Source organism: Oryx dammah, unplaced genomic scaffold, assembly GCF_014754425.2.
Source record: "Oryx dammah isolate SB20612 unplaced genomic scaffold, SCBI_Odam_1.1 HiC_scaffold_12, whole genome shotgun sequence".
NCBI classification, from domain to species: Eukaryota; Metazoa; Chordata; class Mammalia; order Artiodactyla; family Bovidae; genus Oryx; species Oryx dammah.
The window spans coordinates 47,552,538-47,574,052 of record NW_024070196.1 but is presented as its reverse complement, the minus strand read 5'-3'; the positions used below and the strand labels follow the sequence as shown (position 1 = coordinate 47,574,052).

Genomic DNA, 21,515 nt, shown 5'->3' with positions numbered 1-21,515 from the left:
CCTCTTTCTGACTTATTTCTCAGTGAGAAGTTTTTCCGCCAGTTTTTCTACCACTCAGAAAGGAAGAAAACTCTGAAAATGGTCAACAACTAATTGAATAATTATGAAAGCAAAACTCTACTTATTTGCATGATTTTTTAAAAAAAAGTTTTTGAAACCTATAACCTACGCCAGGGTTCGCACACCACTGGTCCTGGGCTAGATCTAGTCTGCAAACATGTTTTGTTTAGTTTTGCTGTATACTTAAGATTTTGAATTAGCTGTTGATATTTAACATGGAGTGCCTTTACATAAATATTCAGAATTTCAATTTCTCTTGAAGATAATGGGAAATGTGGAGGCAAGCAGAGGCCTCTACTCACCAAGGCAGCTGGGGTTTGACTCTTCCCTGCCAGGGCCTAAGAGGCAGGCACCTGAATTTCCAACTCTGATTTTAAGAGGTGGGATTCTAATATTTGGTTTCTATTTTCTTTTACTTGTTTTAGTGTTACAGTTACAGTTCAGTGGCTCAATCATATCCAACTCTTTGCAACCCCAAGGACTGCAGCACGCCGGGCTTCCTTGTCCATCACCAACTCCTGGAGCTTGCCCAAACTCATGTCCATTGAGTCAGTGATGCCATCCAACCATCTCATCCTTTGTCGTCCCCTTCTCCTCCTGCTCTCAATCTTTCCCAGTATCAGGGTCTTTTCCAATGAGTCAGCTCTTCACATCAGGTGGCCAAAGTATTGGAGTTTCAGCTTCAACATCAGTCCTTCCAGTGAAGATTCAGGACTGATTTCCTTTAGGATGGACTGGTTTGGTCTCCTTGCAGTCCAAGGGACTCTGAAGAGTCTTCTCCAACACTACAGTTCAAAAGCATCTGTTCTTCGGCACTCAGCTTTCTTTATAGTTCAACTCTCACATCCATACATGACTACTGGAAAAAACCACAGCTTTGACAAGATAAACCTTTGTTGGCAAAGTGATTTCTCTGCTTTTTAATATACTGTTTAGGTTGGTCATAGCTTTTCTTCCAAGGATCAAGCGTCTTTTAATTTCATGGCTGCAGTCACCATCTGCAGTGATTTTGGAGCCCAAAAAAATAAAGTCTGTCACTTTCCATTGTTTCCCCATCTATTTCCCATGAAGTGATGGGACCAGATGCCATGATCTTAGTTTTTTAAATGTTGAGTTTTAAGCCAATGTTTTCACTCTTCTCTTTCACTTTCATCAAGAGGCTGTTTAGTTCTTCTTTGCTATGCATCCTTTAATGCCTCATAAGTTATTATCATGAGTAATTTTCAAGAATAGATCATTACATGAGTGATGAACACTCCCCTTCCCAACCAGGATTTGGCAGTCAGATGGTGAGTGTTCTGACGAGTTCTGCAGGTATGTAGATGCCGTGGGGCTTTGGTTGGGATCATGATGAATTGGCATTGTACTTGTTTCCTGGAATTTTTTTGAAAATTTTTTATTTAGTTTTGACTGCACTGAGTGTTGTTGCTACACTTGGGCTTTCTCTAGCTGTGGCCAACAAGGTCTACTCTCTAGCTGTGGTGCACGGGCTTCTCATTTGTGATGGCTTCTCTTGTTGCAGAGCACAGGCTCTAGCCATGAGGGCTCAGTAGTTGTGGTGCACGGGCTTAGTTGCTCCACCGCATGTGGGATCCTCCTGCACCAGGGATCGAACCTGTGTCCCCTGCATTGGCAGGCAGACTCCTAACCCCTGGACCACCAGGAAAGACCCTGGAAGTTTTGCTACAGCTCTTATAGCATGGTTCTTTGGTCCATTGGATGAGTGTCTGGTTGTGATGCAGGTGGTAGCCAGGATTCTCTGTCAAAGTGGTCTTTTGTCTTCAGGAGGCTATCTCAGGCTTCTTTGTGGGGTGACCTCAGGGCCCCATGATGGCAAGGGCGGGAGCTGTAAGGCCTTTTGAAGCTTTGTTTGGAAGTCAGACAACATTACTTCTGACCTAGTCTGTTAGTTAAAGGAAATTCCAGGACCAGCCTAGATTCAGGAGATGGGGAAATAGATCTCCTCCTCACTTTATGGGAGGAGTGGGCAGGTCCTATTGCAAAGAGACGTTCATGAAAGGGGTGGAAGGGCTGTGGCCACCATCTTGCACAGAGTGAATGACAGAGCATGTCAACATAGTTTTCTCATTGTCTGCACGAGTGTGTTCAGAATAGTGCCTTAGTTGAAATGGGGAGCTGTTTCAGCTCAGAAGAAAAAATTTCAGAGCCTCAGAGAGTGACTCTCAACATTCCAGAGTGCGATTTTATTCTTTCTTTTCTTTCGGCCCGTGTCCAGGGTTCTATGCCAGCGGCAAAGACATTTCTCTCTCTTCACCCTACTCTCTCTTGCTTTATTTCAGTCTATGTTTTTTTTTTGTTGTTGTTCAGTCTCACATGCGGAGAGGAATAAACAGTGTGCTTTATCACATCCTATTCCTAGAAACTCTATCATTCAGGACTCTGTTGTAAAACGGTCATAGATTCTACAGAAATCATAAGCCGGGCGGGGGGTGAGTTTTAGCCAAAGTCTCTGTAACGGTAAATCAAAGATATGACCAGCATCTTAAAATAATGTATCAAAGCTATAAGCCTCTAGAATAACTTTAATAAGGATGTTGTTATCCTATGAGATGAGAATAAATATGTTATATTTTTATTATAAAAAGAATACCAATTTACCATAAAGTGTATGCATACTGCTTAAAAATAAAATTCTACTCTATTGTAAATATTGCTATTTATATTGCTAGCTATAAAAATCATCCAACATTTAATTAACAATAATTTTGAGAGTATGTGGATGTTCCTTGCAAACAGCAAAGCATTATGTATTAATCTCTGTTGTTTTATTGGAATTTACACAAGTTGGTGAATCATAATAATAATGATAGCTAAGTCTGTGCTAGGCTCTGCCCTGAATTCTTTGTATTAACTCATTAAATCCTCTCAGCATGCTACAAAGCAGGTACTTTTTTTTTTAGTTGTTTAGTTGCTAAGTCGTGTCCAACTTTTTACCATCCCATGGATTGTAGCCCTGCCAGGCTCCTCTGTCCATGGAATTCTCCAGGGAAGAATACTGGAGTGAGTAGTCATTCCGTTCTCCAGGGGATCTTCCAGACCCAGGGATCGAACCTCCATCTCCTGCATTGGCAGGCGGATTCTTTACCACGGAACCCCCTGGGAAGCCCTAGGTACTGTTATTATTCCTATTTTAAAGATGAAGAAACTGAGGCTCAGGTTACAAAATGCATCCAGGATCACTTCTGTGATTGTTTTTCATTAATTTTTATTGGAGTACAGTTGCTTTGCAATGTGTGTTAGTTTCTACTTTACAGCAAAGGGAATCAGCTATATGTATACATATATCCCCTCTTTTTTGGATTTCCTTCCCACTTCGGTCACCACAGGGCATTAAGCAGAGCTTCCTATGCTATACAGTAGGTTCTCGTTAGTTACCTATTTTAACCACAGTATGGTATATATGTCAATCCCAATCTCCCAATTCATCCCACCCTCTTCCCCTGCTTAGTATCCATACATTTGTCCTCAATATCTGTGACTCTATTCCTGCTTTGCAGATAAGTTCATCTGTTTAATTTTTCTAGATTCCACATATACATTATATTGTATGATATTTGTTTTTCTCTTTCTGACTTACTTCATTCTGTATGATAGCCTCTGGGTCCATCCACATCTCTGCAAATGGCACAGATTTGTTCTTTTTCAGGGCTGAGTAATATTCCATTGTATATATGTACCACATCTTCTTTATCCATCTCCTCTTGGACATAAATCACAGCAAGATCTTTTTTTTGACCCACCTCCTAGAGTAACAACAACAAAAAATTAAACAAATGGGACCAAATTAAACTTGAAGACTTTTGCACAGCAAAGGAAACTATGAGATGAAAAGATAACTCTCTGAATGGGAGAAAATATTTGCCAACAAGTTAACTGATGGCTCAGATGATCAAGTGTCTGCCTACAATGCGGGAGACCCGGGTTCAATCCCTGGTTCGGGAAGATCTCCTGGAGAAGAAAATGGCAACCCACTCCAGTGTTCTTGCCTGGAAAATCCCATGGATGGAGCAACCTGGTAGGTTACAGTCCATGGGGTCGCAAAGAGTTGGACATGACTGAGCAACTTCACTTTCACTTTCTTTAACTGACAAGGGATTATTCTCCAAAATATACAAATAGCTGATGCATCTCAGTATCAAAAAAACAATCAACCCAACCAGAAAATGGTAGGGTGTGAATTTAAATGCAGGCCTCCTGGCTTATGAGCACTGCTTTGACTTATGTGCAAGCATAATAAATAATGCATGTTCCTTTCCTCTCTCTGAATACTCTTTAGCAATCAAAACAATTCTAATTCTTTCCAGTTATGAAGGGTTTTGATTAAACCCTTAACCCTTAAACTCTTTAAACCCTTATTAAAAAGTGGCCACTTTGGGATTTCTCTGGCAGTCTTACTTTATTTTGGGCTTCCTTCGTCACTCAGGTGGTAAAGAATCTGCCTGCAGTGTGGTCCAGTCACGCAAGGCTGAAAGATAAGCCTCTTTTCATTTTGTTGCTGCTGCTACTGCTACTGCTGCTAAGTCACTTCAGTCGTGTCTGACTCTGTGCGACCCCATAGACGGCAGCCCACCAGGCTCCACCATCCCTGGGATTCTCCAGGCAAGAATACTGGAGTGGGTTGCCATTTCCTTCTCCAATGCCTGAAAGTGAAAAGTGAAAGTGAAGTCGATCACTCCTGTCTGACTTGTAGTGACTCCATGGACTGCAGCCCACTGGGCTTCTCCTCCATCCATGGGATTTTCCAGGCAAGAGTACTGGAGTGGGGTGCCATTGTCTCCTCTGTATTTTGTCGCTATACCGCTCTAACTATGTGGTAACCTTACTGTCATGTAATTTTAAGTGACCCTCAGGCTTCACTTCTCCTATCCCATGCTGGGTCCGTAGCACCAGAAATGGAATTGATGTATAAAGGAAAAAATATTGCAATGTCACCAATCAACCACTTATTAGCTGAATACATTGGGTTTCCCAGGTGGTTAAGTGGTAAAGAATCCACCTGCTAATACAGGAGGTGCAAGAGTCATGGGTTCAATTCCTGGGTCAGGAAGGTCCCCTGCAGTAGAAAATGGCAACCTACTCTAATATTCCTGCTGGGAGAATTCCATGGACGGAGGAACCTGGTGGGCTATAGTCTATGGGATCTCAAAGAGTCAGACATGGCTGAGCAGCTGAGCACACACAGACACAGAATGCCATACCCCAGTTTCTTCCCTTTCCTTTTAAAATATGCTTTGTGACATTTAATATATACCACAAGATAGAAAATACAGTACAAAGAAAATTATATACTTATTCTCTAGTGTGTGCATGCTAACTCACTTCAAATAAAACATTACTAATGTGGAAAAAAAAAAAAAAAGAATCTGCCTGCAACGCAGAAGACCTGGGTTCAATCCCTGGGTTGGGAAGATCCCCTGGAGAAGGGAATGGCAACCCACTCCAGTATTCTTGCCTAGAGAATCCCATGGACAGAGGAGCCTGGTGGGCTACAGTCCATGGGGTTGCAAAGAGTCAGACACAACTGAGCAACTAAGTGTGCACTTGGGGACTTCTCTGGCAGTCCACTGGTTAAGACTCTGTGCTTCAAATCCAGGGACTGCAGGTTTGATCCCTGGTCAAGGAGCTAAGATCCCACCTGCTCACAGTGAATCCAAAACAAAAAAATTATTTTTAATTATTAAAAGAGGTGGCCACTTTTTATTGCATCAGTGTCTACAAAAAGTATGGATAAACATAGAGCAATGTAGACTTCCTCACTCTGAAGCTGAGCACCAGAAGCAAAGTCTAGAAAATTGAGGCCGGTTAAATCCCCTCTCCCCTATGGAGTCAGGGGCAGGGCAGGGCTTGTCTGTCAAGTGATCACTGCCCCTTGGGAGATGATCAGTGTGGGATTCCGAGAGGTTAACTAGTTTGCCCAAAGCTGCACAGCCAAGTTATGTGTTTCAAAGAGGATTTGCGCCCAGATCTGGGCCAGTAGAAACCTTACCTTTTCCACTCCACCAGATGATGTCCATGATTTGAAGACATGCTCTGTGCCCAGAAAACATGAAGGAATGTAATGAAAAACAAAACAAAAACAGAAACAAAACTGGGCAGGGGTACTATTGTCTGCAATATAGGAGCTCAGATCCTGGAGTAAGACCTGACTTCATCTTCCAGCTGAGTACAAAGGAGGGAAGAACTAAATTATGGATCTAAGAGTCACTGTAAGAACTCAGTTACTGTAAGAAACAGCAAATTTGGGCAATCTAGAAAAGAAAGATGGAGGAAGCATAATTGATGGCTCCAGTATTTTTCCATGATGTTCACCCTTGCGTGTGCGTGCGCGCACGCGCATGTGTGGTTTGTGTATGTAATTTCTTATTCAGTCCCAATTTTTGCACTAACTTGCATCCCTCTGAAGGGCAATTTTTTTTTTCCCCAGAATAAGGGAAATGGGCAAAAGAGGGACCAGGAGCAAGGCCTACTGGGCTTTCAGGTGTGTTTGCATCCCCCATTTCACCAATTACTTACCTCTCTTTCTCCTCCACCTCCTTTTTTGCAGGAGTTTGTTCAGCTGGCAAAGAGACTGGTGAGCGATCCAGCATTAGAAAAAAAAATTGTGGCCAACGGAAAGGAGTATGTGAGAAAGTATCATTCGTGGCAGGAGGAGAGACAGACCTACAGGCAGCTGGTCAGGACGCTGGAGAGAAGCACTGAGGACTAAGAGTACCTGCCTGGTGCTGTGAGATGCTCAGCTGTGGGCGGATTCCCTTGGACAGAGCTCTGGGCAAGGGGCCTGGCCGGTACAAACCAAGCCCAGTTCACTGGAATCGTAGACCTATCAGTCACAAGACGATTCATCCAAAAACCTCTCTGTGCTTCCGAGTAACATCCCAGATGTGCTTCCGGATCATACCTCCTGGAGATGCAGTCCTCATTGGGGTGGGGGCGCGGTCACTGGTTTTAAGGGGAGTCACGGAGAGAGTTGGATTAGCTGCTTTAGGACGTTCCTAGGGCTAACAAGGACTTATTTTGTAAGCCCTCACAGGGTAGACACCTCTCTCCTGTCTTCTGATGACCTGTAGCCCACCACTGCCTTCTCAAGGAACAAAAGCAAACATCAGACACGTCAGCTGAGAGGGGTCCTGGCAGCGATTTTTAACATGGTACAGACCCTGCAGCAAATCTGGGGCTGACAGATGTCTGGCTGCGCCCCCAGGCTCTGCAGGTTTGCATCTCTGAACTCCGGAAGCAGGGCTGTGTGTAATCAGTCATGTAACTGTAAGATAGCCCGGATCTCTTTAGATAAGCAGGCAGCACCACCCCCCACTCCTCCACCCTGTAGGCTCCACCTACCTCCGGTTGAATTGGGGTTGAAAATCAGTTGGCACTAAGGCCACATCACCCATGACCTGGAAGACACTGGAACTGACTCTGGGTTCAGCATGAGGGACTCAGCCTCAGAGACCCAGCAGTGAGTGGAGATCAAGTCACCAGCCTCCAGCCCATCTCAGGACCAGCATGTGGGTCCCGGTGACCTTGTCCAACATGGGGCGAGTTTAACCAAGTGTCCCCATCACTGTAAGGACACCCTGACCACACCAGTGGGGCATCCCCCAAACACTGGGCTTGTTTTCTTTGGTGGCAGCGTTTGCCTCTGTTGGATCCTGAAACCCCCACTTTCCAGTGGACATTCCGTGGTGACTGGCCGTGACATGCTCTGTTTCTTGGGTAAAGTTGGAAGCCACAGGATCCAAAGGAGGAGATGAAGCCAGCTCTGAGTCCATCCAAGGAAGTGTTTCCTTAGGGTTTGTTCTGATGCCCACAGACCCTGGAGGGGGCAGAAAGACCCATGATATCTTTGCTTCAAACTTCACAACATCTTGGGCTTTTTTCTTTCCAACCATCCTGTTTTTATAAACAGTCAAACCTAAAAGAGGAAGGCTCTGCTTGAACACCTTAAACTCTAGTGCTGATGACGTGGAGATGAAAACAGCGTATTTATAGATTCTGTCCCGTATCATTTCCAGTTTAATACTACGCCTCAATCTCACGACAGAGGACCTTCCCAAAGGCAGTTATCTGGTAAACCTACTCCTCATTGCTCAGGATTCTCTAATAATACCCATCACCATCCTCCTCCTTTTTTTTTTTTTTTTGGTGGCATCTGAGGGTGACGAGACTTGGGGGTCCCCTATGGCCATAGAGAAGAGAGGAAGGGAGAAACAGAGTCCAAACCCCTAGTGGACAGATCCATCTGAGTCTGGAATCAGTGATGCCAACCTAAGAAAAGGCCAAGTGTTGTCCTGGGTACTGACCAGTGATGCTGCTGCTGATAAAATACTGGTCCTGGTCCACTGGGAGTCTCTGCTCTCATCCTGGTTGAATGATATTGTATGTGCTTGGCTCCACTGAACCTCAGCGTAGTTCTTCCATATCTTTATAGAAATATACACACATGCCTCATGCCCTTTGGGGAAGGGCATGTTTTTAAATGAATAAAGTGTCACCGTCTGCTGTACAGCAAGAGTCCCTGTGTGTTCCTTTTGTGAGCCTGATTCAACAAGAACCAGACCCACCCCACCCCCCAGTTCCTGCTCTGTAAAAGCAGATATTAGTACACTGATGCAACTCATTAAGAAGGGTTTAAAATACAATTGCTATTTTAATACCAAAGTATAGACGTAAAAAGAATGCTTTTCTGTAAATGTTCTAGATGCTCTCAGTTTCATACTCCGTTAACTTTATGTTTAAACATTTTGCGTATTGTTTCCCATTTGCTGATGTACAGGTTTGGATGACTCAACGAGTCAATTTCCAGATAGAACTAAGATACTATAACCTTCACATGTGGAGGGAAATTGCATTTAACGCAGCATGGTGTTCTCTAGCAAAGAGACACTGCTCATACCTGACTTGCAGTTGGTGTGATGGGCTGGCTGGCGCTCACTGCTTATGCCAGAAGAGCCCTCCGCACCCCTTCAACCACACTTTTGCAATGAAGTTAAATAGGATAGCTTTGTTTTGATCTGAAAGGTTCATCAGGTATCTGCAGGTTTCCAAAGGCAGACTGTGCAGGCTCTCCACACAGATGGGAATGCGTGGTCCACGCAGTGCCTTGGGCGCTCCACAGACTGGAATGCGCCGCTAGCTAGTTTCTCTTCTGATGGCTTCCCTCACTGTGGCTCAGATGCTAAAGAGTCCGCCTACAATGCAGGAGACCCCGGTTTGATCCCTGGGTCGGGAAGATCCCCTGAGAAGGCAGTGGCTACTCACTCCTGTATTCTTGCCTGGAGAATGCCATGGACGGAGGAGCACGACAGAGCAACTAACACTCACACACACTATCAGTTCGGGATGGGATTTGGAAATCTGTACTCTCGGCCGGCACGTGGCTTCAAGTTCGTTGCATTTCTGTGTCATCTTCAGTAACAATGCTTGGCAGAGCTGCATAAACTCTTCCCTAGAAGCTTCCTGGTGCTTGACCTTGCACTTCGTTAGTTGCAGCCCATTAGGGAACTGAGCGACTTCACTTTCACTTTTCACTTTTTAAAAAAAATTTTCCTTTTATTTATTTATTTATTTATTTCAGTTCATGATTTTAATGCTTTTCTAAGTATGGAAAAATGCAAGAATTGGGGTTCACAAAAAATGTTCCTATCATATCTAGCTATCTAAGGGTCTGTTTTGGCTGTTTTCTTTTCTTTTTTTAATCTTTTTTTTTTTTTTTTACTTTACAATACTGTATTGGTTTTGCCATACATCAACATGAATCTGCCACGGGTGTACATAAGTTCCCACTCCTGAGCCCCCCTCCCACCTCCCTCCCCATACCATCCCTCTGGGTCATCCCAGGGTCCTAAGATGGTGGAGGAATAGGACGGGGAGACCACTTTCTCCCTCACTTTTCACTTTCATGCACTGGAGAAGGAAATGGCAACCCACTCCAGTGTTCTTGCCTGGAGAATCCCAGGGACGGGGGAACCTGGTGGGCTGCCGTCTGTGGGGTCGCACAGAGTCGGACACGAATGAAGCGACTTGGCAGTAGCAGCAGCAGCAGCAGGAGATGGAGAGAGCCAGCTCTTGTCTTCTTCCTCCTCCCATCTCTCCTCCCCCTTTCACGTCCATCTCCCCATACCCCACCCTCCCACCTCCCTTCCCCATTCTGACCCAATCTCCTCTTGGAGAGTTAGGAGTCTGATGTGGGAATGACACACAGGAAGTCCTCCCCAGCCAAAGCCAGCCCTCACCAGGGAGGCCAGGTAGTAAAAGCAGCAGTTCCCCAGCCTCAGCTTTTATTTTTAATTTTATTTAATTTTTAAAAATAATTTCATTTAGTTATGTATTTTTGGCTGTTGCTGCCTGGGCTTTTCTCTAGTTGCAGAGTATGGGCTACCCTAGTTGCCGTGTGTGGGCTTCTCATTGTGATGGCTTCTCTTATTGTGGAGCACAGACTCTAGGGCTTGCGGGCTTCAGTACTGTGGCTCCCAGGCTCTAGAGCACAGACTCAGTGGTTGCAGTGCATGGGTTTAGTTACCCCGCAGCATGTGGAATCTTTCTGGAGCAGGGTTTGAACCTGTGTCCCCTGCACTGGCAGGCAAATTCTTAACCACTGGACCGCCAGAGAAGTCCCCCGTCTCACTTTGAAAACTCCTGATGCTTGGGCTGCCTCTCCGACTGATTACATCAGAGTCTTGGAGGTGGAGGCACCCAGGCCTGAAGTTTCCCTGATCCATCCAATGTGCAGCCACAAGGGACAAGGACTGACTGGAAACATCCACTTGAATATGGACCAGAATTTCAGGAAAAACAAGGACCATTGAAGTAAAGGTTGGTTGTGACTTTGTATTCAAAACTGGATCCCAACATTAAGAACATAGAGTACATTCATCTAATGTTTACTAAGATTTATTTCTGCAGATAGAATTGAAACTCTCAGCACAGTGCCAAGAAATATTTCACACAAACAAGTAAGCAAAACCCATCCACTGGGACTTCATCAATATTCCTCAGAGCTTCTTTTCTTCATTTGATGTTGTGGTTTTCAGGACAGTGTCTGCCCTGTCATCATCCTTAAGTCACTCATTACCTGGTTCCATCCTGCCAGAGCCTCCTTTGCCTGAGTTTTAGGTAATTTGCCAGCATCCGTTTCATCCATTTCAGGAAATTCCTGCATCTTCTGCAAGGTTTGCTATTTCACTTTCTAGCTGACTTACATTATGTTGACATTTAAACATGTTGAATGTGGAACCATCATTAAGAGGGGCCAATTCTATCCTGGGTATGGGGAGTGGAAGGGTATCATTTAGAATTAACATTTGGGTATGACTGACAGAAAATTCAAAATAATAGTGACTTAAGCAGAAGAGAAATATATTTTTATCTATCAAGTAAAGAGAGTAATTCAGCTCAGATTGTGCTTCCCGGGGTCAGGGACCCTCCATCCTCAGCAGGTGTTCCTCTCTACCCCCATGGTATAAGGTGGCTGCCCAAGCACTGCCCTCATACCTGAATTCCAGGCTGCAGGAAGATGGAAAGTGGGAGCAAAGATTTATCTCTTCCCTTTCAGGAAAGTTCCTATTTCTAGTTACATACTGTGCCCACATCCCATTGTAAAGGAAGCTTAGGATTGCAGACTTTTCTCTCAGCAGCCATGTGCCCAGTTAAAAACCAAGAGTCTATTATTGAGACTTCCCTGGTGGTCCAATGACTAAGACTCTGTGCTCCCAATGTAGGGGGTTCAGGTTTGATCCCTGGTTTGGGAATTAGATCCCACATGCTGCAACTAAGAGTTCATATGCTGCAACTAAGATTCAGGGCAGCCAAATAAATAAATAAAGTTTTAAAAAACAAAACAATGATCTACAATCAAAAGAGAAGGGGATGAACAACCAGATCAGACTATCCTAGAGCTATGGGACAGTTTCAAAAAGTATAACGTGCATAATGAGAATGCCAGAAGGAAAAGAGAGAAAGAAACAAGAAATATTTCAAACAATAACTCCAATAGTTCTCCAAGATCAAGGTCAGACCCCAACCCACAGATTCAGCAAACTCAGAAATCATCAAGAAAGGTAAATGCCAGAAAAATATACATGTAAGCTTCACACATTCAAACTACAGAAAATCAAAAATAAAGAAAAAAAAATACCTTGAAAGAAGTCACAGTGGGGAAAAAAACCCACTTACGTAGAGAGGAAAAAATCTATAAGAATTATATCTGACTTCTATGGAACTATGCAAACGAGGAGAGTGGAGTGAAATATTTAAAGTTTTTTTTTTTTTTTTTTTAAAGAAAGAGGGACTTCCCTGGTGGTCCAGTGGTTAAGAATCCACCTTCCATCTAGAAAGATGGTACTGATTAACCTATTTGAAGGGCAGCAAATGGGCATCCCAAGTGACGCAAGTGGTAAAGAACCCACCTGCCAATGCAGGAGACATAAAAGACGCAGGTTTGATCCCTGGCTCAAGAAGATCCCCTGGAGGAGGACACGGCAACCCACTACAGTATTCTTGCCTAGAGAATCCCCTGGACAGAGAGAGGAGCCTGGCAGGCTGCAGTCCATGGGGTCGCACAAAGTTGGACTCAACTCAATTGACTTAGCACAACGGAGATGCATACATAGAGAACAGACCTATGAACTGGAGTTTGGGGGAGGAAGGAGAGGGCGGGACAGAAGGAGAGACTAACATGGAAACATATACATTACCATATTTAAATAGATAGCCAGTGGGAGTTTGCTCTATGACTCGGGGAGCTCAAACCAGTGCTCTGTGACAACTTAGAGGGGTGGGATAGGGGTGGGAACTGGGAGGGAAGTTTACGAGTGAGGGGTCATATGTGTACCTGTGGCTGACTCATGCTGATATATGGGAGGAACCAGCACACTATTGTAAAGCAATTATCCTTCAATTAAAAATAAATTTTAAAAATCCATCTTCCAGTGCAGGGGCACAAGTTCAATCCCTGGTGGAGGAAAAAAGATCCCACATGCCAGGGGGCTAAAGCTCCTGTACTGCAACTACTGAGCCTGTGCACCATACTTACAGAGAAACCCACAGGCTGCAATGAAAGATACTGCCTTTTGCAGTGAAGATCCTGAGTGCCGTAACTAAGACTCGACACAACCAAATAAATAACTATTAAACAACAGATAAATAGAGAGAAGGGGAAATGCCTGTTTGGAACAGCTTGCAGTACAGTAGTCACTGTGAAAAACTGGTTTTAAATTCTGTAGTGGTTACAGCTGTAGGACCTCTTACTAATCACTGAAGACCTTTCAATGCAAGAAAAGTGTTCTACATAAGGTTTTGATTAAGTTTTGAAGGCCATCCCAACACAGTTCACCTTTTCTTCCCAAGATCTCATTTGTATACAAACCCTCAGCTGGGGCCATGTATCAATTATTGCCTCAAACCCTGAGTACAAGGGTTTCCAGCTGAATCTCCTACAATGTTTCTTTGTATGAGGTGAGACACAGTCCTGGAAGACATAATAAAATAAAACGTATTGACTTTATATGTAATCCCAATCTTTCCACTGGTTGTTCTCCTGGTTCCCCTAAATAAGTAAGCATGGCTGTGCTCATGTCAGAAGGTCTTGGGAAATAGAAAGTTTCTGAAATGATCCATGAGTCAGTTTGACTGAGATGAAACAAAAATTTGGACTAAAAAATAAGATCATGCAGTATTTGTCTTTCTCTGACTTATTTTGCTTAGCCTAATGCCCTCCAAGTCCATCCACATTGTTGCCAATGGCGACATTTCACTCTTTTAGAGAGTAGTAGCCGGTTGCATATATGTATTGCATCTTTATCCATTTGTCTGTAGATGGACACTCAGGTGGTTTCCATATCTTTGGTCAGTATTTCTTTCTTTTTTAAAATAAAAAAATTTATTTTTTGGCCATGTCACTTGCGGCATGTGGGATCTTAGTTACAGAACCAGGAATCAAAACCATATCCTCTGCACTAGAAGCATGGAGTCTTAACCACTGGACTGCCAGGGGAATCCCCGAAGCCAGTATTTCTTATAGCAGTTGAGACAGACCCTGCTCTCTGGTATGGATACCATAATGAACACTCCTTATCCTTATCAGAGGGGTCACTTCCTAGCGGGCTCAACCATTCACACAGACATGGATGGATTATTACAAGCAGTCAGCGAGCACACAGCCAACACTCAGGAAGGGATCAGATCAAAAGTCTGTGAGAATATGATCCATAAGGCAGTTATGCCTCCAAAGTTAGAATGAAAACCCCAGCCAAGGCACTACAGGTCATTTCCAAGAGAATTGTTTTAGACTGTAAAGGAACTTCTGGTAAAAATGATTACAAAAAAAAGTCTGTCAGGGGGAGGGTGTCAATTTAAAAAAATTAAAATGACTTCATCTTTATCTGTGGCCACAATCTATTTTAAAGAGATTATTTTACAATCTGCTTCTTTCTTCAAACTCATTAACAGTCCTTAAAAATTCAGGCTGAAAGAAATATCTTCCCTCCAAATTACACAATTCTGCTAAATTACAAAATCTTTCTTCTTAGGAAAAAAAAAATAACTTCATAATGCCATTCTCAGTAGAAGCCTTCGAACTCTTTCTACAATCTTTAGAAAGCCCCAGCTATTAGGAAAGTCATGCTTCATTTAAAGTGGATTTTCTTCTTTAGCATCTAATATAAAAATATGCTAAGTATTTCCTCCAAATCAGAAAGGTTAATAACCAGGCATTTGCAAGAAGTCAGAGAATGAGGAACCAAGTAATACTAGGAGACTAGCTTACTGACTTGGTATTTGGTGCAAATTCCCCCATTTTAGAAACAGCTGGAAAAACAACTCACAGAGTCTAAAGATCTTTTAGATTTTTGCTTGCTAAGAAGGGTTTCTTCTCTGTGTCACACAGTCTAGGCTCATATTGCTCACTGTTCAGTTCAGTTCAGTCGCTCATTCGTGTCCAACTCTTTGCGATCCCATGAATTGCAGCACGCCAGGCCTCCCTGTCCATCACCATCTCCCGGAGTTCACTAAGACTCATGTCCATTGAGTCAGTGATGCCATCCAGCCATCTCATCCTCTGTTGTCCCCTTCTCCTCCTGCCCCCAATCCCTCCCAGCATCAGAGTCTTTTCCAATGAGTCAACTCTTCGCATGAGGTGGCCAAAGTACTGGACTTTCAGCTTTACCATTATTCCTTCCAAAGAAATCCCAGGGTTGATCTCCTTCAGAATGGACTGGTTGGATCTCCTTGCAGTCCAAGGGACTCTCAAGAGTCTTCTCCAACACCACAGTGCAAACGCATCAATTCTTCGGCTCTCAGCTTTCTTCACAGTCCAACTCTCACATCCATACATGACTACAGGAAAAACCATAGCCTTGACTAGACGGACCTTAGTCGGCAAAGTAATGTCTCTGCTTTTGAATATACTATCTAGGTTGGTCATAACTTTTCTTCCAAGGAGTAAGCGTCTTTTAATTTCATGGCTGCAGTCACCATCTGCAGTGATTTTGGAGCCCCCCAAAATAAAGTCTGACACTGTTTCTACTGTTTCCCCATCTATTTCCCATGAAGTGATGGGACCAGATGCCATAATCTTCGTTTTCTGAATGTTGAGCTTTAAGCCAACTTTTTCACTCTCCTCTTTCACTTTCATCAAGAGGCTTTTTAGTTCCTCTTCACTTTCTGCCATAATGGTGGTGTCATCTGCATATCTGAGGTGATTGATATTTCTCCCAGCAACCTTGATTCCAGCTTGTGTTTCTTCCAGTCCAGTGTTTCTCATGATGTACTCTGCATATAAGTTAAAGAAGCAGGGTGACAATATACAGCCTTGATGTACTCCTTTTCCTATTTGGAACCAGTCTGTTGTTCCATGTCCAGTTCTAACTGTTGCTTCTTGACCTGCATACAGATTTCTCAAGAGGCAGGCCAGGTGGTCTGGTATTCCCATCACTTTCAGAATTTTCCACAGTTTCTTGTGATCCACACAGTCAAAGGCTTTGGCATAGTCAATAAAGCAGAAATAGAGGTTTTCCTGGAACTCTTGCTTTTTCCATGATCCAGCGGATGTTGGCAATTTGATCTCTGGTTCCTCTGCCTTTTCTAAAACCAGCTTGAACATCAGGGAGTTCACGGTTCACGTATTGCTGAAGCCTGGCTTGGAGAATTTTGAGCATTACTTTACTAGCATGTGAGATCAGTGCAATTGTGCAGTAGTTCGAGCATTCTTTGGCATTGCCTTTCTTTGGGATTGGAATGAAAACTGACCTCTTCCAGTCCTGTGGCCACTGCTGAGTTTTCCAAATTTGCTGGCATATTGAGTGCAGCACTTTGAGAGCATCATCTTTCAGGATTTGAAACAGCTCAACTGGAATTCCATCATCTCCACTAGCTTTGTTCGTAGTGATACTTTCTAAGGCCCACTTGACTTCACATTCCAAGATGTCTGGCTCTAGATTAGTGATGACATCATCATGATTATCTGGGTCGTGAAGATCTTTTTTTGTACAGTTCTTCCGTGTATTCTTGCCACCTCTTCTTAATATCTTCTGCTTCTGTTAGGTCCAGACCATTTCTGTCCTTTATCAAGCCCATCTTTGCATGAGATGTTCCCTTGGTGTCTCTAATTTTCTTGAAGAGATCTCTAGTCTTTCCCATTCTGTTCTTTTCCTCTATTTCTTTGCATTGATCACTGAAGAAGGCTTTCTTCTCTCTTCTTGTTATTCTTTGAAACTCTGCATTCAGATGCTTATATCTTTCCCTTTTCTCCTTTGCTTTTCGCTTCTCTTCTTTTCACAGCTATTTGTAAGGCCTCCCCAGACAGCCATTTTGCTTTTTTGCATTTCTTTTCCATTGGGATGGTCTTGATCCCTGTCTCCTGTACAATGTCATGAACTTCATTCCATAGTTCATCAGGCACTCTATCAGATCTAGGCCCTGAAATCTATTTCTCACTTCCACTGTATAATCATAAGGGATTTGATTTACATCATACCTGAATGGTCTAGCAGTTTCCCCTACTTTCTTCAATTTAAGTCTGAATTTGGTAATAAGGAGTTCATGATCTGAGCCACAGTCAGCTCCTGGTCTTGTTTTTGTTGACTGTATAGAGCTTCTCCATCTTTGGCTGCAAAGAATATAATCAATCTGATTTCAGTGTTGACCATCTGATGATGTCCATGTATAGAGTCTTCTCTTGTGTTGTTGGAAGAGGGTGTTTGCTATGACCAGTGCATTTTCTTGGCAAAACTCTATTAGTCTTTGCCCTGCTTCATTCTGCATTCCAAGGCAAAATTTGCCTGTTACTCCAGGTGTTTCTTGACTTCCTACTTTTGCATTCCAGTCCCCTATAATGAAAAGGACATCTTTTTTGGGTGTTAGTTCTAAAAGGTCTTGTAGGTTTTCATAAAACTGTTCAACTTCAGTTTCTTCAGCATTACTGGTTGGGGCATAGACTTGGATAACTGTGATATTGAATGATTTGCCTTGGAGACGAACAGAGATCATTCTGTCATTTTTGAGATTGCATCCAAGTACTGCATTTCAAACTCTTTTGTTGACCATCATGGCTACTCCATTTCTTCTGAGGGATTCCTGCCCGCAGTAGTAGATATATGGTCATCTGAGTTAAATTCACCCATTCCAGTCCATTTTAGTTCGCTGATTCCCAGAATGTCGACGTTCACCCTTGCCATCTCTTGTTTGACCACTTCCAATTTGCCTTGATTCATGGACCTGACATTCCGGGTTCCTATGCAATATTGCTCTTACAGCATCAGATCTTGCTTCTATCACCAGTCACATCCACAACTGGGTATTGTTTTTGCTTTGGCTTCATCCCTTCATTCTTTCTGGAGTTATTTCTCCACTGATCTCCAGGAGCATATTGGGCACCTACTGACCTGGGGAGTTCTTCTTTTGGTATCCTATCATTTTGCCTTTTCATACTGTTCATGGGGTTCTCAAGGCAAGAATACTGAAGTGGCTTGCCATTCCCTTCTCCAGTGGACCACGTTCTGTCAGGCCTCTCCACCATGACCCACCTGTCTTGGGTTGCCCCGCGGGCACGGCTTGGTTTCATTGAGTTAGACAAGGCTGTGGTCCTAGTGTAATTAGGTTGACTAGTTTTCTGTGAGTATGGTTTCAGTGTGTCTGCCCTCTGATGCCCTCTTGCAACACTTACCATCTTACTTGGGTTTCTCTTACCTTGGCGTGGGGTATCTCTTCACGGCTGCTCCAGCAAAGCACAGCTGCTGCTCATTACCTTGGATGAGGGGTATCTCCTTACCACCACTGTTCCTGACCTTCAGCGTGGGATAGCTCCTCTAGGCGCTCCTGTGCCTGCGCAGCCACCACTCCTCGGGTTGCTCCTCCCTGCCGCCAGCCCTGGCCTCGGGCGTAGGTGGCTCCTCCCAGCTGCCGCCCCTGGCCTCGGGCGTGAGGTGGCTTCTCCTGGCCGCCCCTGATCTCGGACGTGGGGTGTCTCCTCCGGGCCGCCACTGACCTCGGATGTGGGGTAGCTCCTCTCGGCCGCCGCCCCTGACCTCGGACTCGGGGTGTCTCCTCCCAGCCCCCGCCCCTGATCTCGGATGCGGGGTAGCTCCTCCCAGCCGCCGCCACTGACCTCGGACGCAGGGTAGCTGCTCTCGGCCACCGCCCCTGACCTCGGATGCAGGGTAGCTCCTCTCGGCCGTGCTTAGTGAGCCGGCTCGCAGCCGCCTGCACTTAGTAGAGAGGAGATGTTGGGGCAAAGGTTAGCGACTTCATTTAAAAAACCAGCAGATTGAGAAGATGGTGGACAAGTGTCCCAAAGAACCATCTTCCCGAAGTCAGAATTCAGACTTCTTCAATACTAGAAGGGGAGAGGTTGTGGCTGGCTGTTGCAAACTTCTTGGTGTAGGAATCCTTTGTTCTTGCAGCTGTCCTAGTAGGTCAGGTCACCATGTTCCTATAAGAGTCTAACGAGACAAATATTATTCTCTGTTCTGAAACATTTTATCTCTGTATGGATGGAAAAGTTTTATACCTTTAAAGGTCAGAGCCTTGAGAAGGGCTCTCCTGTATATTTCAGGCTCTAGGGAACATTCTTTTACAAAAGGTACAGGGCCAGCACGACTCAGCCTAGGCAAAAGAGCACAAGAGTTAGAGCTAAAGGAATAGATCCAACATGGAGTCAGATTTGCCCTTCTCTGTTGCATTGTTCCTTTCCTATCCTACCTCTCCCAGTGTCTAGTTTAGACACTATCCAGTGTCTAAATGAGTTTAGAGGCTCAGTGGGCATATAAGAAATGGTAATACACAAGGTGATTGAAAAAACATCTGTGTTTATGACTTAAAATGGTGTCGTTACTCTAATTTTGTCAGTAATCACAAACATTAATTGGACACTGTGTGCTGGGCAGGGTGCTCAATGCTGACAACCTTGAACTTTACCAGAGCTCTGTGTTCCTGGAAAACAGCGAAGGTTAAGAAATGCACTCCCCACATTTATGTTCAGGGAAATGGTTTACTGCAAAGGACTTCCCTTTCCCACATGGCTTACATGAACTCACAGATTCCCTACTGCCCCAACTTGCCATGCAATTCTCCTTCCTCAGGTTCTGGTCCAGCCTTAGTCAGAGGCAGCAGAGAGCTCATCCATCACAGCCCCCCAACCCCACCCCCAACCCCACCCCCAACAGCCTAGTCTCAGGACACAGACATCTCTCACACATCCCACTTCCCCATACCGGGCTCTTTCTAAGCCTTGTTTCCTCTTCCTAGGTTTAATAAAAAATCCACTTTGCAAAATGCAGGAGATGCTTGCAAATCTTATTGTCAGAGAGTCCTCTCTATTGTAAGAAATCCTCACAAATCCACTCCAATAAAATCTCTCTTTGCTAACTCAGGATTTGCTTCTTTTTGACAGTGCCTTAGCTGCGGTGTCTCAGTCCTCACACCAGCCCCATGACTTAACAGATGAGGAAACCGAGGCTCTGAAACTGGTCCTGAGTCACAGGCATGGAAAGAGATAGAGCCAGAAAGCAGACTCGGGGCTGCTTAGACTGGTTTCTCGCCTCTCTCATTCCCTGCCCCCACCCCTCTCTCTCTGTCTCACATGAGAATGTCTCTCTCATTCTCTCCTTGTCTCTCTCTCCAACCCTACGTGTGATTGTCTCCTTATCCCATGCACTTAGTTGTCAGCTAGACTCTAAGGATTTAGTTTGCACATGAACTAGATAACTGTTCAACCCAAGTCAAAGGGAATTGAAAAGGATCCGAGTATGTGACACGGAAATATGCCTCTTGGTCATATAGATTATTTTCAACTGAAGTCGGTGCCAAGATGAGTGACTGAAAGTGGCACAGTTGTGTCCGACTCTGTAACCCCATCAGCTACAGCCTACCGGGCCTCCTTGGTCCATGGGATTTTTCCAGGCAAGAATACTGGAGTGGGTTGCCATTTCCTTCTCCAGGGGATCTTCCCAACCCAGGAATCAAAACTAGGTCTCCTATTTTGCAGGCAGTTTCTTTACCATCTGAGCCATCAGACAAACAAACTTTACTAGATAACATTCATCTTCCATTAGTTTCTCTATCTGTTTATCTTCCCACAACTGATTGCCCCTAGAATCTCAAATCCCTTTTCCATTTGAGGCAGGAGGTAGATAGATGCCCGCCTGCCATTCCAGGGTAAAGCAATTGGAGATTCAATCCTTGTGGACTGAAACTCCAAGACAAGAATACCAGAACAATTAAGAGAAGGCTAGACCCTGCCCAGATCACATGTTTCTCATTCTTGAAGTCAGGAGACCTCCCTGACCACACGTGTGCAGAAAGTCTCCTTGGAGGTCAAAGGGGAGTGACGCTAACTAATGCCAGGCTACCTATAGGCCTTTGCAGTAGAATCCCTCTTGGCTAAGAGATGCGTGCACACACATGGGAGGATCTGGAGAGACACCAAAAATTGACTGTGAATCAGGCAAATCAAAATGATTGGCCAAAGGAAGCTAGGAGAAATGCCCTGTATAAGTGATTTAAACATGACTCAGGGACTCTCCCTCTGAGTCTAACACGTCCTATACTCTTTTCCTCTTAATGAATACTTTGCTTGCTTCTCTACTTTCCGTCCTTGAGGAAATTCTCTGCAGAGCTGAAAGGCCAGTGCCTTGTCACTGACCACTGGTCTAGTGGCTAGGATCTGGTGCTCTCGCTGTGTGACCCAGCCTCAGTCTCTGGCTGGGAACCTGAGCCCTGCTTCAAGCCACTGCAGGCTGAGGCTACCAGAGATCACTTTGTCTTTTCACGGCTCCAGATATATCTTGCCCTTTGTAGAAATTGTATGTAAGTTTCTGCCTCTGTAGGATTTTCACTTCTGTGAGCTTTCATATGCATGTGAATAAACTTGTTCCTCCTATTCATCCATCTTTTGTCAGATACGCAGGATTCCGGCCCACAGATCCAACAGGGTAGAGGAAAGA

At 44.3% G+C, this 21,515-nt stretch overlaps 1 protein-coding gene across 1 annotated transcript in view; it reads left to right on the top strand.

The window, feature by feature from the left end:
- Nucleotides 1–8,592, top strand: part of GLT1D1 (glycosyltransferase 1 domain containing 1) — a 126,028-nt gene extending 117,436 nt beyond the window's left edge. Inside the window, exon 12 of the mRNA XM_040250584.1 lies at nucleotides 6,626–8,592. Within this exon, the coding sequence (XP_040106518.1) occupies nucleotides 6,626–6,787 (162 nt within the window). The 3' untranslated portion in view covers nucleotides 6,788–8,592. The remainder of the gene's footprint in view (nucleotides 1–6,625) is intronic.
- Nucleotides 8,593–21,515: the final 12,923 nt, after the last annotated feature.